The following is a 17,952-nucleotide window of genomic DNA, read 5'->3' as shown; positions in this document are numbered from 1 at the left end:
TTTAGTAGATAGCCAGTTATAAAATACTGAATCATTCGTGATCCTTACACAATGTATGTAACCTCGCTCCCATAAGTAGTAGTTTAGGAGCGACAGGACTGTCCGACGGGGCACGATAAAAATCATGGCGAGTGGGATGGAGTTACGGTCACCGTTAAAAGCTCCCCAGCAAGTGAAGCGACGCGTGCGCGAGAAAGGAAAAGCCCCAGGGTACCCTAGAGGATAAAACGTTGTCTCCCTCCTATTTCGGCAGTTACTTCGGGGTTGGTTAAGCAGACTAGGATGTTTTTTTGTAATCGTAAACATATCAAAACGGAGCAAAAAATAAGTGATGAATTCGAAGACTGTGACTTATCACGCCTAAAATCCGGTCGCGTTCCCATACACGAGTAAAAAAATTTCAGCCAGCTGTCTGAACCAATCAGGGATTGCAGGGATTTTGGATTCGTCAAGCTCGTGCGCTGAGAAAGAGAGAGGAAAACATCCGTCATACTTTTCATCGTTCTTAAAAGTTACTTGACAAATGAATTAATCACAAAATTCTCTTCAGCATCTCTTGTGGATAAAACAAGAAACAAGAGACTCAGATTGTGCAAAAAAGACGGGGACAAATGTTTCAGGATGCCTTATACCGGTTTCTTTTGTTGAGCGAAAGAGGTGCCCTCTGTACCTTTGTGCTGGATAAACAGTCTCCCTTTGGCTGCCAAGGAAAATAAGGATATGGTTGAACGGGAGTCCTGGGTATGAGCGAAGCAGAAGCCTGGTGCTCAGTCTCCTCGGCTGCAAGAGCGGCTGCCTTGCGGCGATTGTTGGCCATGGTAATTTTGCGCGCCAATGCTAAAGCTGAGCTTCCCCTCGTCTCGTTCCGACTTCTTGGTAAAACAGAAGAACATTCTACAGAACACAAAACGTGTATAAATGGCTTTGTTATAACACTGGTACCATTTGTAATTCGCAAAAGGGGCCCGCGCCACTTCATTAGCCAATCAGAAGCAGACCTGTCGCGGTCTATTCTTCCGCGCTTCGCTCCAACTAAATGCATGCGTCAAAATCTGATTGGTTTATTTGATCGCCTTTGTTCTCATTGGCTCCAGTAGTTTCTGGAACTGCAGTTTTGCCACTTTGTCACACAACCGATTTCTATACCACGCTGACTGCCGCATCGTAAACCTTTGTATAATTTCAAAATAATAGTAATAATAATAACCAACAGCTACAGGGATACCACGGAAATGTCAAGAGTCACACAAAAGACTTTCAAAATGGACATAAGTACCAACTCGATAGTTCTCGAACGGATGGGTGTCAGATTTTAAATCCAAGGAAAAAGCACTGTAAAATCAAATTAAAGAAAATCACTTCAAATTCACCCGGAAAAAAACCTCTCGGAGTAGAGAGTTGTGAATCAACAATCTCGACTCACCCCTGAGGCCGAGTAACCCGGCACGCCTTCTCCCCATTTCCCAAAGGAGAATTTTCACACAAAAGTAATCATTTACCATACAAAGAAAAATAACGCAATTTAAATTCCATTCGCCTAAAATGTACTGATGTTACGCACCAGCATTTCCTTCCAGCTGCTTTGCCAAGTAAGATACTGCGAAGTGTCCCTCGTCGTCGCTCAATTCAAAACCGTGTGCTTGATTCACAGGGCTACTTGAAGACCACTGACCAAGGCTAACGAAAAAAACACGATCAAATGACTCGCAAATATAGCATATGCACATGACTAATTCTCCAGAAATTAAAAGTTATTTATAAAGCCCCGTGATCGACAAAATCACAACCTCTTTTTCTCCAGATTTTGAAAGTGCGTTTGCTTAACACTTGACTGGCAAAATTTTGAGCTTTGGTTTTTATCCAAAGGCCGTTTACTATTTGTGCAAGCTTTGGATTTCACGGTTCGCCATCACTCATGTTAAAAACTGACCGATTGGACCTCACAGTGCTGGATCCAGGGAAAAGTGACGTCAAAGGCTCACTAGCTTAAAATTTCAGCGTGTGAATAGAGCTTATTATATATGCATTAAATAGAAAAATTCCAGTTAAAAATAAAGAGGTTTCTTTTTCAAAGCAAGGCTTAAGACTTTGGTCGCTTAGTGTTTAGTTACCATAGTTTTGAAATCCAAAGAAAGATAAGAATTGATTTTTTGGTCACAGGTGCCACTTTAAGCAAACTTTTACGTTTGTTTGAGCCTACTTGAAAAGACCACTAATCACGTGAGCAAAGTTTATTGAGTTGCCAGTTTAGGTAAACTTACAAAGTCTGTTCAGATGGTCCTAAGCAGTGGTACCGGTATATCTGGGTGACAGCCCGGCGAAAGCAATCAAAAGGGAGGAGTATTCCCTTTTAACCAGACTTGAAGATGCCACATATTTATTGTTTACTGTCGATGCACTCAAACAGACGATTTCTGGAACGTTTCGGCTACCTCTGCCTAAATCTCCATCGTGTGTTCAAACAGTTTCTCTTCATTGTTACCTCAAGGCGCTCTTTTAAACTCCAAGGGTAAATTGATACGTGATGATATACAAAAGTAATTCCAACAGCTCCATTCTAATTTTTTAGTGCAAAATACTATTCACAGTTCATCATTTCACATGTCCTCTGCCATAAAAGATGCCAAAAAAACCCATAAACTCACTCACTTTTCGGCTGTTTCAGGAGACGGCGCCTCTCTAAGATACGTTTTACCGTCCGTGTAGCGAAAATGGGGAACTTCTGAAGGAAAAATACAAATAAGAAAAAAACGCTTTCAGCTACGCTTCGGGAAGCCTGTGTGCTGCCGCCCCTTCTACTCGGAAAAAATCGGAAGGGGTGGCTGTACATACGCTTTTTTGCCGGGAGGGGGTGGAGGAGTTTATAGGTTAACACTATTCCTAGTAACGATAATACTCACTGTTTACAAAACTGAACAAGTCATGTGTGGCATTCTCGAACTGCTGCTAAAGGGGTTGTCAACTACCACTAGGGGAGGAGGGTAGGCCCTCCCCAGGGAAAGGGGGGGGGGGGGGGGGCCGCAAAGAAAGAGAGTCAGCCCCAATAGGCCTTTTGTAACTAACGATGACATGGTACAAAATCCGCCATGCTGGAGGGCAAGCACATTATTATTCCCCCACTGGGACATTAAAACAAAGGCAAGTCAAGCTTGACTGGTTCAGGTCTCTTTGTTTTAATGTCCCAGTGGGGACATAATAATGAGCTTGCCCTCCAGCATGGCGGATTTTGTACCATGTGATCGTTAGTTGCAAAAGGCCTATTAGTAGGGCAAGCCCGCTAAGTGCTGCATTTCCAAGAACTGGAAAATTTTGACAGAACATTATTTGACAAACACTTTTTCTGAAAAGAAGGCGGTCCAACACACATGAGGTTGAAAATGAAACTCGCCACATGCAAAAACTTGAATTTGAGTGGATAATTCGTCAAATGAAACTTAGCGAATAAGGAGAGGTTGAAATGATTTCTATTAATGGTTGGCTTGTTTTCGTTTGTATCTGCAAGCCAAAGTTATTTCTGGTGCATAAACAAATAGTTTTTTCAACAAACACTATATGTCCCATCTACACCAGCAAATACATTTTTTGGGACATAAAAGTTGTCACTTGAACACTCGTATTTTGAACCCTTCTCGTTACCCGGTCTTGCTGTGGTGAGACAGCGAGCGCTTTCCACTGCACCTGCTCCCTAAAAGCTCACTTCTATGCGCTTTCATTGTCAAAACATTGAGCAACTAACGAACATGCAATAGCTACCTTTTGACTCGGTAACCAGAATTCCACTTGTCATATAGGCATTGGTTACAGCTTCTAAGTACTCATGCTGCAAGATAACAGGAGCATTCATCACAACGCTTTCGACCCGAAGAGGAGATGATGGGCCGTTCATAATAGAGAACAATCAAAAGAAACATGGCAGACTGGAGGGAAGTAACTATAGTTGTCTATTTCACACTGCGGTAAAATTGAGTTCATGTCACCGATAAAAAATGCAGATGTTAGTCAGAAGCAGCATTTGACGAGCATCCTCAAGCAAATTATGCGCTTTAAATGACAGGAACACACCCCCAACCAACAAACCAAACTGCCTCCACCAACTAAAATATAAAACCGTAAATAATGATTCAACCCGAATCCAACACTGACTACCTTGACTTTGAACAGTATAGATAATGTTCATACGAACAATTTGCAATAATCAACAATCATTTCATTAGGTTTTATCCACGGAGTTGATAATGTAAATTGACCACCGTACAGGGATTATAAAAGCTGACGTTTCGAGCGTTTGCCCTTCGTCAGAGCGAATCGAATCGCTCTGACGAAGGGCTAATCGTTTGGCCGCCATTGCGTCCGAGAAATTCCCCTTCTCTCACGAATTTTTCACCCTGACAACACTTGACGCAATCAGTTTCCATATTAGGTCATACGGTATGTGAGCCGATAACCGAGATTGCGTGAACCAATCAGAAAGCTAGAAACGCAATATCCGAGGTCGAAACTTTGATAATCCACGATAGCGTGGGATGATTTTTTACACTGTATAAAAGTATATACATTTCAACAGCAGAATGGATGTGAGATAAGAGTTGAAAATTTCAAATATATGAAATTTCCTATATTCTAAAATTATTTCATTCACCGGCCTCTTCCGGGATATAACTTGAACTCGGAATAGGTCAGTTTCGTATTCTAACAGTTGGCTTGGATCGAGCATGAAATGGAGGCTAATGCAAGGGAATCTTTTCACATGCAAGTTATTTCCTCCGCATTAGCCTCCATTTCATGCTAGATCCAGTCTAACCGTCCGAATACGAAACTGGCCAATCGACCAGCTTCCAGATGGCTTGAAAACTCAGTTCGTAGAGCAGTGCACTGTCGTAGGTTCCACTGAAACCCGTTCACACCTGGATCTTTTCAGTCTTGCTTGCAACTTCTTAAGTTGCTTATCTAACTACGATTACCTTTCTAACTTTCATTTTACCACAATCGCCTGTAATCTCGCAATCTGACTGGCTAATTTGCCGTTGTCGATAAGAGTCTGGACAACGCTGCTCGCGTCATGCTCGAGTCAATTTGTCACGCAATGTAATAGCCAATCAGGAAAGCTCATTTTGGGAAAGAAACCAATCGTATTGCGAGAAAGTTATAGAGAACGCTTGCTCTTTCTTGGTCACGCTCTGAAATAAATACTTTCTTTGGCGTCGAATATTGTGGTAAAAAACAAATCGAAAATGGTTCAGCGTTCTCTCTACTCTTATCGACAACGATATTCGTCATCACAGTGGTCAAAATTTGTTCTGGACGAACGAGGAGCAACATTTGACGAAATCCTTGTCCACCATGGGTGTACAGACAACGCTGAACCACTTTCCATTTGTTAATTTCATAGAGTGAGTTGCGCATCATTTACCAAAAACCACCCTGGAAATTTTGTTCGGAAAATCTACATTTCAAAACTAAAATGCCTCTCGTGTGCCATGGTATTTACATGTTTTCAGCACAGTTCTCGAGACTTTGCCGCCCAGATCCCGTCACAGGATTTTGTACTTTTTTCCCTCCTCCAGTGACGACGAGTTTTATTCTCCTTATGGCACGCGACGTTTTTGAGCCACGGAAAGCAACCGGAAGTGAACTTTTTCCTTATAACTTGTCTTCACACTACCACATAAGTATGTTTTCTCTATTAGAGACGATTAGTTTAAAAATCTGGGAGAAACTACTGCAAAGCAAAATGTTCACTTCCGGTTGCTGTCCGTGGTTCAAAAAATTCGCGTGCCCTTCTACCTATGTGGTGCGTGCGACCCTTCCGCCTTAGCAAGAGTGTTTTCACGTGACGTCACGGCGGCCATATTGGTAAACGTAAACAAAGGAATGACGGCCATGATGGTGCACCAAACTAATCCTCCGGGAATTGAATTCTATTTTTAGCCAAAAATATTTTCTTTTGTTTTAGTAATCCAACATGGCTGCTGGTCACGTGAGTGTTGTCATGGCATGGGTGAGCTCACCCCAGCACAGTCACAAATGAGTCTATTTTTTTAGAATACCTGTTCCCGCGAAAATTAGTTGTCATTTCCCTGACCGCAGACATGACAACATGGCGGAAGTAGTCACGAGTGATATGGCTTCTCCTGATTGGTTAAAGTGCCGGCCCTCTGCCCTCTGCTGGGGCAAGACCGCAAATTGATAGAGAAACACTCTTATCTAATTCACTCTTGGCCCACGCTAAATCTCGCTTCTTTTATTAACTTATTCAAGCTGGGTTGCGAAAGAAAGTGAAAATGGTTTACTTTTACCCTGCATCGAGCACCCTCAACTCTCAATCCGGCGTGTGGTGAGACAGGCGTCCATGACCTGCTGTTTTCCTTAAGATCGCGTTTCCGTTGCTGTCTTTCAGGTTTCATCCGTGCGGGACTGGGCTGTACGGAACGCTGAACAAAGGTTAACAGATTAAGATGCTGACGTTTTAACTAGCCGAGCTGTCCAGAGAAGATTTACGCTAAAGGAAGCTACATAGTACGAACATCCAACACCCAAACGATTTTTCGAGACTCACAGATGGCAGGACATGCCAAACGTAAACCGTGTTTCAAGTACTGAACTGGGCCATAAATGACACGAGAGACCTTTAAAAAACAACGTCTTTGGCGAAAACGACAACTTCACCGGAAATTGTAAAATTTCCCATTATCAACATTATTGCAACTCACTTTACGTGCAAAATGTGTGCTAATGGTCCTGGAATCTGCAATTAGCCCGAGCGGCGTATAAAAATTATCGTAGTGTTCTCACGTGCTCATTCAGTATAAACTCAAATAGGACAATTTCACGTCGTTGTTTAAGGGATGACGGCGAAAATGGTACCAAAATCATTGGCTGTCGTTGCGCAAACTCCCTATGCAGATGGTAAAATGTGCAAAGAAACCGCGCGCGTATATGACCTTCACGCACCCGGATTTCAATAAGCGTCACGAAGTGCTCTTCTCCCCAACTTCAACGTCACTCGTGTCTCGAAACATTGGAGAGATTTAGCATCGCGTTTCCGTGAAACGGGAAACGGGAAACGTCAAACGGCAGGCTGTTGCTTGTCATAAAAGCATGAAAATTCTGTTATTCTAACTTTTGTCTCTCATTTTAGAATTTGCGCGACATTTGTAGATAACAGGCAAAATAGCAGCTAAAATCAGACCAGTTTCTTTGATTTTTTGGCAAAACGCAAATTTCAATTTCACGTTTGCCGTCTGCCGTAAACGCGAAGCTAAATCTATGACCCGAGGCTCTGGGAAACTCTATGTAGGAGGACATGCGCCGTAGCGTTCTTATAGCCAAAAATTGGCTATTTGAACCTTACGGCGCCTGCTCACTCCTCGTGCTAACATGAGTATACCAATCAGATACGCTTTTTATTGTTCGTAACGAAAACCAATGAGAAGACACTTTAGTTCATGGTTCCCCAGAGCTTCTTTCCCTCAGGCAAGCACAAAAGAGAAATGCTGTGGGGTCGAGATTGGTCTCCGTATACAGACGATTAATGTCCCGTAAATGCTGTTCCTGGAGTAAGGATAAACAGCCGCATTTTACCTAGGCTAAAAATTAACGCTAACCTTTACCCTTACTTTATCGTCGGAAATAGGTAGCAAATGCTTAAAGGTACTCTTTGTGTTGGATGTCGAAATTGGGCGATCATCTAATTATTTGTATTTGAACATAACTGGCATCTTTCGTCGAGCTAGTATACGTTCCTAATGGGAAACAAGAGACGACTGACAAAACCAGGCTACCTATCGGTCATTTTTCTTACCTTCACTTGTTTTTGATAAACCAATTTGACTTCTGTTGGTGGATACTGGTGTTGCAAGCATGATGTAAACAAAAAAACACAATCAGTCACTAACAAGAGACTTAGAGGAGATCCTTGCATGAATAATATATGTATCCGACACCACAAGCACTTGAAGCCCACTACCCCGAATGTACAGCGTCTATAAATTTGTGTCCTCGCATTTTCTTACGGCTTTTTATAGCAATGAAAAAGAGAATGAAGTATCATTAAGAAAGGATTCCATCCATGTAAGCGGTAACGACTAAAGATCCTATAGTCAGTATTGAATGAAGGTCGGCGGGACAAGACTTTCAAGGAATGTAGCTTTTATGGTGTTTTCCTCTGATCAGTTAATGCTTCAGAGGAAAATCTGATAATCGGTGTTTGTTGTTTAGGCTTTGGCTGCTACTGGATTAAGAGCGCTATAAATAGAAACACAATTTAAGTCGGTCACTGCTTTCTTATTTTGTCGCCGCTCTTAAAGTAGCGGGTTTTCTTTTAATTAACGAATGGAAACCCCTGTGTTTCAGCCAAGTTAGTTTTAACTGTCAAGGGCCTACGTTCACACTACAGGCAGTGCGTGGCCGTGGAACAATTATCCCGCCAAAGCTAAAATTCATGCACTCAGATCTCAGATCGCGGCGATCATCAATGCGAACGTTTAAATATACATTTAAAAAGTCATTAATAATTCATGAGCCTAACAGCCTATCAAAACACCAATAAAAAGTCACGTGTATGAGCTTTATATCCTGATAAAACACTCCTCGTTAGTACTCTTTATATAAAGAATACTAATAAGGCATAGCTTGTTTTTTTTGTATGCTAATATTCACCTCTCACAATTTGAACTATTGTTTTGAGTCCAGAGGGGCACGCTCTTTGAGGAATGTTTCTTAAGCCGTTCGCAGCACGTTCGCAGCACGTGTTTTATCGGGTCTAAAAACACTCGGCTACGCCTCGTGTAAACCCCGATAAAACACTGCTGCTCGTTTTTTAAACATTACAACAAACAGTCGAAAGGCCTGTTAGTCAGTTGAAGGTGGGCCTTTCAAGGTGTTAGGCAACTTAAACTACAACATGCGTGAAAAAGGTACGATTTACATATTCGTTTGTAACTTGTTTTGTATCAAAACAAGATCAACCCAAGCGCCGCGCTGTCACTCCGATGAGTCATCGGTGAACTTATTGAGGAAATAGATGTACAGCGCTTCATAGTCATTTACAGAAGATTAAGAAATCATACCTCCGCTTTCTTAGCCGCATCGGCCAACAGCACATCTTTAATTTTCATAGCCTTTGCACGCCTCTTGTTGCGCTCTTTTCTTGTTTTCAGCTTCTTCCTCGTTCCCTAAACAGGAAAATAGTTCTTTTCAAAACAGGCCACTTGCACGATGCCGCAATTGAGTTCCCAGGCCAGAGTGCTTTGGGTGGCCTCCATTTTCTGACAACTTTTACCAATAGCCCAATTTCGACTTCCTGCATGCCATTTCCGAGTTCATGTCTGCCTCCTCTCCAAAGCGAGTCTAAGTGCGAAGTTTTGGTGATGGTATTAGTTCTACTTTACATATGAATGAAAACTAATTTTCGTAACAACAACTTCGCACTTAAACTCGCTTTGAAGAGGAACCAGACATGAACTCGGAAATGGCCTATTCTTTACGGAGCCTGAATGCTGCCCGTGAGTATGGATGGATAAAACAAGAGGTTTATTAGCTGTTCTTTGTAAGTTCGATAGTTGGCAAATTTGAAACATAAAAAAACTATTTTGGTCACTGATTGTAAACAGTGAACGTCGCTAGTAGCACAAAACGCAATTATCTCTGGGACAGAATGACATCTCTCACACAGTCACGCTGCTGTCTTGGTCGTGAAGAGCGGGGCTTAGGTTCCTTCTGATGAATCGTCCACCCGAACAAATTTTCGCACGCGGCAACTTTTATTTGCCACATAATTTTTTTTCCTCATCCACATTCAGCAAATAAGGTGATCCAACATAATTGATAAACGGAGCTCATATAGACGAATTTATTATCATTATTATTTATTTGTGTTTTCATTTCAGGTTTTTAACATACCAGCTTAAGACCTTCGGCAGCGTAAATAATATGCATTGGAAGACCATCTGATACAGAGCTATCCGAACCACCAGTACTGCAGACACAATCGAAAAGAAAGGAAAACACTTATGACATGCAGCAAGAGAAAATGAGTTTCAAAACAGTCCATTTTACAGTTGTGTGCTTCGTTACCTGGCTTATGAATGAAAGCGAGGCTAGAGTTGACCTTGTTTTGATAGAAACCTCACTGCTTTTCTTATGTAAATTCTTACTAATTAGCATGACAACCACATCATTAGCATAAGAAAAGGCGGGAGCTCTGTATCATAACAAGGTCAACACCAGCCTCATTTTCATTTAAAGGCCAGGTAACTAAGCACACAACTTTGAAGAGGTCTATTAGTATGTTCAGCAACGTTTTGGAGATTGATAACCGCTCGTTAAGGTTTTGAAATCAGCAAATGACTGTGATGTGTTGGGCAACCATTTCAAATAATCTAAACACCCATAAAAAAAAAACGAAGAAAATCTAGCAGACTTGACTGTTGGAGGGTAATGTGAAGTGTTAGTTTTCTACCCATGTAAACCATGTGAGCGTTCGCCCTACTAATGGCAGTGGGCCCACACAAGGACAGAGAAAAACTCTGACCAGGGTGCGGGGAATTTAAGACCGGGGTGGTAATATGAGATTCTGTAACGCGAGAGAATCAAGTTCAACTCGCGAACTGCCGAGTTAAAACTTCACCCTAAAATATCTTTCGAATTTACCAGGATGCGAGGAGGAATATAAACCGGAGGAACGCCGATGGAATACACATTTTCCTGTCGGAAATTACGTTTAGAAATCTTGGACTAACTTTCCAGTCTGGTATACCATGGTGTACTTACCATTTACATTGCAATCTAAATTTTCGGGAATTTTTGGTTAAGGGTAAACGATCCTTTGGCTCCAGAATTTCATTTTCGGATTTTTAAAGTAAACAGCCCAAAGATTACACTGACATGGTTACGCGGATGCAATGACCGCACATACTCCTGCCAGACAGACATTCCCTCCTGCCAATTACCACGAAAAATAAAGGAAAGGAAAGGAACTTTATTTAAGTGTCTAATCTTTTAGCGCTGTAGAGCACTAATCGGGGACACTGTAAATTGAAATCAACAAGTTAACGCAAATCAAATCAAAGGTTAGTTTTTGAAGAGAGTGGAAAACCGGAGTACCCGGAGAAAAACCTCTCGGTGCAGAGTAGAGAATCAACAAACTCAACCCACATATAACGCCGAGTCTGGGAATCGAACCCGGGCCACATTGGTGGGAGGCAAGTGCTCTCACCACTAAGCCATCACTGCACCCCTAATTTTCGCAACTCTTAGTTTGAGGATGCGTTTTCATAGTCGTTGTCGTCGATTTTTCTTAAGCCTGGTCCTCACTGGTGACCAAGCGTAAGCACTATACAAACTTGCCAAGACCACTTTCATAAATGGCGACCACCTTTACATTCTTTTGTTTTTATATTAATTAGACCTACTAACCTCATTTTTAAATAAAAAGTCGTATACCGAGGCTGGAACGGCTCATTAGCATTAAAACAAAACAATGTATTATTTGGCTGCCATTATGAAAGAGATCTATAGTAAAGTACATGACAACATATTCATGATCACGGAGTTTGCGCGTGTTGTGTTACGTCGCCAGTGAGCTTGCGTAGCTGTTAAGCTTCCTGCCCCACAGGATACCAGACATCATCACATTTTTAATTTGGCGGGGAACGTTGACTCAGATTACGACCTTAAATTGAACCCTAATTTGTAAACGATAGCACGACGTTTGAACCGGGACTAACTCGGGATAATGTTATTTGGGAAGCCGTTCAATGATCACCTCGATTCGATATCAGATGGGTAGTTTGTATCCAAATCTATGTCAGATTCAGTCAGATTAGGCGCTGCAGTTCCTTTACGTCTCATGCCTTCTAAAATCTCGGCTTTCATTGTTAATTCCAGCTCCCTTAAGATGGACAGGTACTAAAAACGGAATTCAAAGCCTCTCTTATTTAAAGAGGCAATTTACAACGAGGCACAACCAGCAGAAAAAAAATTGGTCTTTTTTCCAAGGAAAACTGCTGTAAAGGAGCCCAAAAACAATCTCTTGAGATTTTGGAAAGTGCATCCAGAAAAGGGTAGGGGGAGGGGGAGGGGGAGGGGGACTCAAGTATAAAAAGGGGAGGGATACCCGTCGTCTCGCTTGGGAGTGTAAATTTCGGATTTTGGTCTCACTTAAGGTGTTCTGGGCAAAACGCAATCATATGTAGCCGTGAAGGACTCCGTTAGGGTAGCGCGCGAAGAAATATAAAAGTGTCTATTTACACTTTTATATTTCTTCACGTAGTTGAAAGTATTAGATGATAGTGTCTTTGCCATCATTAAAATTCACTGTATTTTGTATTTGTCTGTGTTTTAATATGGTGTCTTTTAGGGGTTAAAAGAGCATGGGCCCTGCCAAAATTGTTCTTCTTTAGGGATTTAATTTAAAATTTCCGACGCGGATCCCTCCATTTTTATATGAGAGTCCCCTCTCCCGGAAGTGCATACCGTACAGGAGCGAAACAAAACGGTTTGTTTTCAATGAATCAATACTTAAGGTTATATCTGTGATTCGATATAAATTCCGCTCTCCGAGCCCCTCCCTTCAGTCGTCCGCCAGGTAACTCCTCCCACAACATAGAAGTCGTAGAAGCGAAGAGGTTTTTTTTGTTCCAGAGCTATGTACAATTGAAAAGCAAAAACAATGTTCCGGAACAAATATTCTCCCTTTAACAGAGGGAGAGCTGCTCTTGTAACTATTGCATGTTTTTTCGGCATTCAAACCTTGAAGTCGTCAGGATCACAGAAATCCAAGAGAGTGTCACACAAATGATATCCCATGGATTCAAAATCCTCCGTGTTAAAATGATATCCTGCACGTTTGCCAAGCGATGAACCACAAAAGGTTGCCTGTAAATGAGAAAAAAACGCCCACATAAGCGTTCTGATTATCCATGAACGCTTTTCTTCTGGAAAAAAACATTTGCACCGATCATGTGTCCTGAATTTTGCGCAAAGCAACGTTAAAATGTTTGGTCGATACTAAAAATATCAGGAGAATCAAATGCACCTCCAACAACTGTGAAAAAGGTAGCCTCCGTAACCGGCACGATATTTTATCGCGGGATTATTTTAAATACCCGCGAGCAAATAGATGGTTGCTCCGTTGTGTTTTGGCCCCGAGTGCGAACGGCTGCGAAGCGGACAAGCCACGAGAGATTTTCGCTAGCGACGAACCATGAAATAAGGCCGCGATAAAATATCCCGACAGATACGCAGGCTATGAAAAAGGGGACATCCAGAAAGTCTTTTCTCTTTCTAATGTACAAGCGGCAAGTTTACTACAACTCCTTTTCCTTCACAATTCACACGGTGTCTAATAAAAGACGTCGCTTCCTTGCCTTTTCCCTTTCTTTGAGTCTGCATGTTTCAAGCACCATTGCTAGTTTGAGCAAGGCAAAATTGGATGCTGGCTAGTAGTAAGGTTGTCACTTAAACAAACGAGATCTTTTGTAACCCATGATTCCATCAAATATCAAATAAGAGCCAGCCCTGGAAAAGCGTCGCCTCGACGGATAACCAACCCTCATTCATAGCAAAGCACGTTCAAAGAATTTTACCTCCATGGTGAAACTGTTCATTATTCCTAAGTTCCACATGACAACCCTTCCAGTTCCTTCCTAAATAACACGAAGAAAAAAAAATTATCATCTTTTGTTTTACGTGTCTCGTTCCTTTCCTGATAAAAATCAGCAGAATCGAAGACCTCGTCAACATGTACACAGAGCTTTCTTCCTCTCTATTAAAAACAAGAAACGCGTGCACATGCCCGACGCGTTTTCGAATAGCTTTACCCGTCCACCGTAATACAAGAAAACAATGAAAAAACGCTAGCAGAGCCGCGGTTGTAAGTAACTGTGAGGCTTAAACGAGCCCTAGGCGAAGTGAAACGATGACGAGCTCTATTTTCTATCTATTTATGCTCAATGTACGCGGCATTAACCATATCCTACCTCCGATGCCATCGTATAAACAAAATCCTCAATTTCGCTGGCCCACACGTCCAAGAAAAGCCGGCCTTGAAATCCGTAAACAGGCGAGGAGGGGGTGGGGGAACTTCCGTTTTTAAAAACTATTCGGAAACGAATCGGACGGCTCGAAATCTCATGCAATATGACCATTTACCAACCTTGCCTTTCTGTATTTTGAACTTGCACCCTTCAAATGAAAACTACGAGAGAAGAGAACATCAATATATTTATTTTAAAACTCATCACAGCAACATTCTCTGGCGAAACTTAATAAAAAGAAATTTCGGCTCAAATGACATTCTAAGATTTAATGATCGATGCTCGGAGCTTATCTCCTTTATCAGCTTCAAAGCACCTTTCGCTGTAGAGCGCTGCCAGGCGGACAAAGTATCATCAGGTAAGACTCAACTTTCAGTAGTGAAAAAAGAAAATCTAAAATTCCGGCATGGTTGAATGCATATGCGTTTTTAAGAACCTTCAGTTATTGTTTCATTGCATGTTTTAATTTTGCAGGAGACATGGAAAGATGTCGTAGACCTTCAAGCTTGGCGGTGCTTGAATTCGAAGTCATTTTAGAGACAGACAATGACAGACGAATACGAACTCACAGAAAAGGGCAAACCGTCAAGAGAAGAGAGAAGAAAAATGAACTGAACTGTCTTTAGGATACATATGAATACATGTACCGTGATTCATATATGTCGTGTCGGACCAGCCTTTGTCGCTCATCGTACCTTAGTTGGGGCATTTTTAGATATCATCACAGGAAACACTCTCTCTCGCAGTCTTTTCAGAGGATCAAATCTGTTTTCGCAGCCATAAATGAACACGTTTTGCTTTCGACTATGTCCATGTAGATCGCAGTATAAGGTTATGTCTCGCTCCTCCAATAATCTGAAAAAAAGGATTTGGCACAAAAAATAAAACAACTTGTCAAGACCAGGGTGTGAAAATAACAAAGGACGTTCAATAACAGGATTCCAAAAACCAAACCAAACAGCCAACTGAAACCCGATCAAAATTTCATCAAACCCAAGGTAAATATGAAGAGACTTAAAGGGAACCTCCAATCATACTATGCTAATCATACCAAGCGTGAGGTCAATACGGCTGCATATTGGCCAAATTCTTTTCTTGCGTGTCTATGTTTAAAAAAATTATAAACAAATTTGACTGTAGAGGTTATTTCCTGTAATTCAAAGCTATTTTTTTTGTTAGAGTGCAGGTTCAAGACTGAAGCGAAGATATCGTTGACGTCGCCTATTGTCATTAATCTGCCAATCAGAGCCTCCTTGCGCCGTCGAAACAAAAGGGTCTTTTGTTCCTGTGGTTGGCACATTTGAATAACAAAAGCAATGTTTGTAAAAAGATATCATCCCTATATGTAGTAGTACTAGTTTGTGTTAATCTGCACGGGACACAAAGCTTAGGGAGGTGAAGGATTTTTTTTAGTTCAATCAACAGACCATTTTCGAATTCGACCTTTTTTAAAAGCAAGTCTGGGCAAAAAAAATGACATATCAGATGTTATTTTTCCTTGAAAAGCAATTGGTTACAATCACAAAATAATCGTTCCTGGACTCGCTTTGAAACCGAGGGTAACTTCAGAAATGGACAATTCACGGCCTGTCAGAGCACAAATATCACTCACTTTCGAACCATGTTCGTGACATGCCAGATAGGAGGAAAGGAATCTTTGAGGACTGTTTTATAGTTCCTGTTCAGGTCTCTACCGGCCAAAGAGCAACGATAATTTCCAATAATCACTCCATCAGGATTCAGCATGGGAACGATCTTGAATATAAACGTGTCACGAAGAAGCTAGAAAAAAAAGAGACAACTCTCTGAGTTGTCGTTTTCTCTGACCAATTTAGGATATGTATTGTCAAGTTTGCCAATCAATGTTCGAGGTCTTTGATTACGTCACTGTTGTATAAGTGTGCATAAATTAAAACCTACATTTATGCCTTTCATTAGGGACAACAGTGTTGAAACACCACTTCCTTCGCCGTTTCAATGTTGAAAAACGTTTCATGGACACTCTCACATGGTTGCAACATTGAAAAGGGGGTAGCAAAACAGTAAGAGCAGGGATTGAGGACTGTGCGCATGGGAAATACGACTCTTTTCGGGTAATGTCTCAACTAATTTTGTCCCTGACCGTTGGCCTAAGAAGACGATAACTTAAACCAGGGGTAACAGTTGCACTCACCGTGTCATAAGCAGGAGAGTGGAACTAATCCCTTCAATAACAGCGATTATATATTATTGCACCCTAACGCCATTTTACCATATTTGGTCTAGAGAACGAGCAAAATATGGGACCGTAATACATTGTAGTGTCCCGGTTTGACCGGTTTAGAACAGAGCAAATATGGACGGAACGGGAGGTTTTCGATGAAAGAAATTGTTTTCAACAGGATGCAAAGCCTGAGAATTTAGCTTGTCATCGCCTGTCACTTAACGGCTGACGTTAGTTGTGCGGCCCACAAGAAAGTGAAATCTCGCGCGCGAGGAGAAAACTCAAAGATAGTCTGCGTTATGGTGGGAAAATTAAATTTTATGACTTAGACAGTCTGAGCTTTGCCTCGATTTTCATCCGTTTTGAGAGTGCGGTTAGCATCCTCCTCCCAACGAACGGCTGGTCACTGGTCCGCGTCGTTTGTCCGTGACGTAGCACCCGTCGCAAGTGTATTTTGTGCTTGGCAGGCAGGCGACTTTCTGATTGGTGCAAAATGCAATTGCCTGGACATGTACAAGTGATCCAGCCGTGATGTGCACGGAGGAACGCGGGCGCACTAAACGGCTGGTCAATCGAGCCTAATCTGAGGTTAGCTGCACTTTAACAAATCTAAATTACAAATAACTGACAATAAACTGTGAAACAGAAACTACTGGAACTGGTACTGGAATTCGCTGGTTACAGCATAACGCACGCGAAGAGAAGAAATTCCTTGCTTTGCCTAGTTTTTAATGTTTATAGTGAAGGTCACAGAATCAGAGAAAGCCGGAGTCCTCCTGGCTTTATAGGGTGTTTTCAATGTGTGGTCTCATTTGCTCACAAGCACTTCAAGCTAATCGCTACGTGCAATTACTTCGAGTTTCGATTGGTTTACTGGATTGTCTCCGTCTTTTACGACACTCGACTGAAACTCGCTCTATCTACACGACCAAATATCTTTAAAATGCCACATAAAAATTGTTCGCGTAGACGGGGCTTAAACGTCACACAGCTTTAACAATAAGGTTTGTGAGAGGTGCGTCTTCATCAACACTTCCCAGCACCAGCTGAGCGTGCTGTGCTCAAGGAATGACAAATTATCCAAACCTTTGCGTCAGGAGCATTGCTTGTTAGATAATCCAAAAGACCTTTCATCATCCAGCTGGAGTTTGTCTCCCCAGGGTGAACCCTTGCTGTCACAACAACAATTTGTTTGGCCTGGAAATAACAGGTAAATAATGTAATGGTCCAACTTGTACGATGAAATGCATTTTTTAAAATTTACCCCTTGATAACACAGCAAAAGATGGGACCTTTTGCCCAAGTCAACAAACTCCGCAAGCGCGATAACCCAAACTCGGGAACTTTGGCAAACAGCGAGGTCGATAAAGGCGAGAACGCCACAAAGTAATAGTACTTTATTCATGGGCAAAAACACGAGTTCTATGCGCCTTGTCTTTGGGTCTTGCATTTAAGCAGTTATATTTCGTCACAATAATGACCACATCATGTTCAGCAATATCGGTGATTCACATGGCCCAATGAAATGTTTAACGATTATTCTACGAGGGCGCGCTGGATATGAAGAGATAGATAACCAACGAGGCGCGTAGCGATGAGTTGGTTATAATCATTTTTTAATTATATAGATACTGATGAAATACCAGGATTTCTCCTCTCGCTAAAAAACCATATCTTCACCGCGTGCAGTGAACATATCATTTTTATCTTTCA

The 17,952-nt window shown here is 41.7% G+C and overlaps 1 protein-coding gene across 3 annotated transcripts in view; it reads right to left on the bottom strand.

The window, feature by feature from the left end:
* LOC137970008 (cytosolic carboxypeptidase 2-like) overlaps positions 1–17,952 on the bottom strand; it is a 71,785-nt gene that overhangs the window by 5,940 nt on the left and 47,893 nt on the right. For 2 of the 3 annotated variants that reach the window (XM_068816451.1, XM_068816450.1), the window contains 15 exons: positions 17,326–17,436; positions 15,649–15,818; positions 14,732–14,891; positions 14,156–14,197; positions 13,587–13,646; positions 12,751–12,876; positions 11,765–11,907; positions 9,901–9,976; positions 9,069–9,173; positions 7,802–7,846; positions 6,291–6,431; positions 3,754–3,820; positions 2,650–2,722; positions 1,562–1,677; positions 671–894 (listed from right to left, as the gene is read on the bottom strand). In XM_068816451.1, coding sequence (XP_068672552.1) covers positions 671–894; positions 1,562–1,677; positions 2,650–2,722; positions 3,754–3,820; positions 6,291–6,431; positions 7,802–7,846; positions 9,069–9,173; positions 9,901–9,976; positions 11,765–11,907; positions 12,751–12,876; positions 13,587–13,646; positions 14,156–14,197; positions 14,732–14,891; positions 15,649–15,818; positions 17,326–17,436 — 1,659 coding nt within the window. The remainder of the gene's footprint in view (positions 1–670; positions 895–1,561; positions 1,678–2,649; positions 2,723–3,753; positions 3,821–6,290; positions 6,432–7,801; positions 7,847–9,068; positions 9,174–9,900; positions 9,977–11,764; positions 11,908–12,750; positions 12,877–13,586; positions 13,647–14,155; positions 14,198–14,731; positions 14,892–15,648; positions 15,819–17,325; positions 17,437–17,952) is intronic. The other variant, XM_068816452.1, reaches the window with a different exon arrangement.

This window comes from Montipora foliosa, chromosome 9 (genome assembly GCF_036669935.1).
Source record: "Montipora foliosa isolate CH-2021 chromosome 9, ASM3666993v2, whole genome shotgun sequence".
NCBI lineage: Eukaryota > Metazoa > Cnidaria > Anthozoa > Scleractinia > Acroporidae > Montipora > Montipora foliosa.
This window is presented reverse-complemented; position numbering and strand designations above follow the sequence as displayed.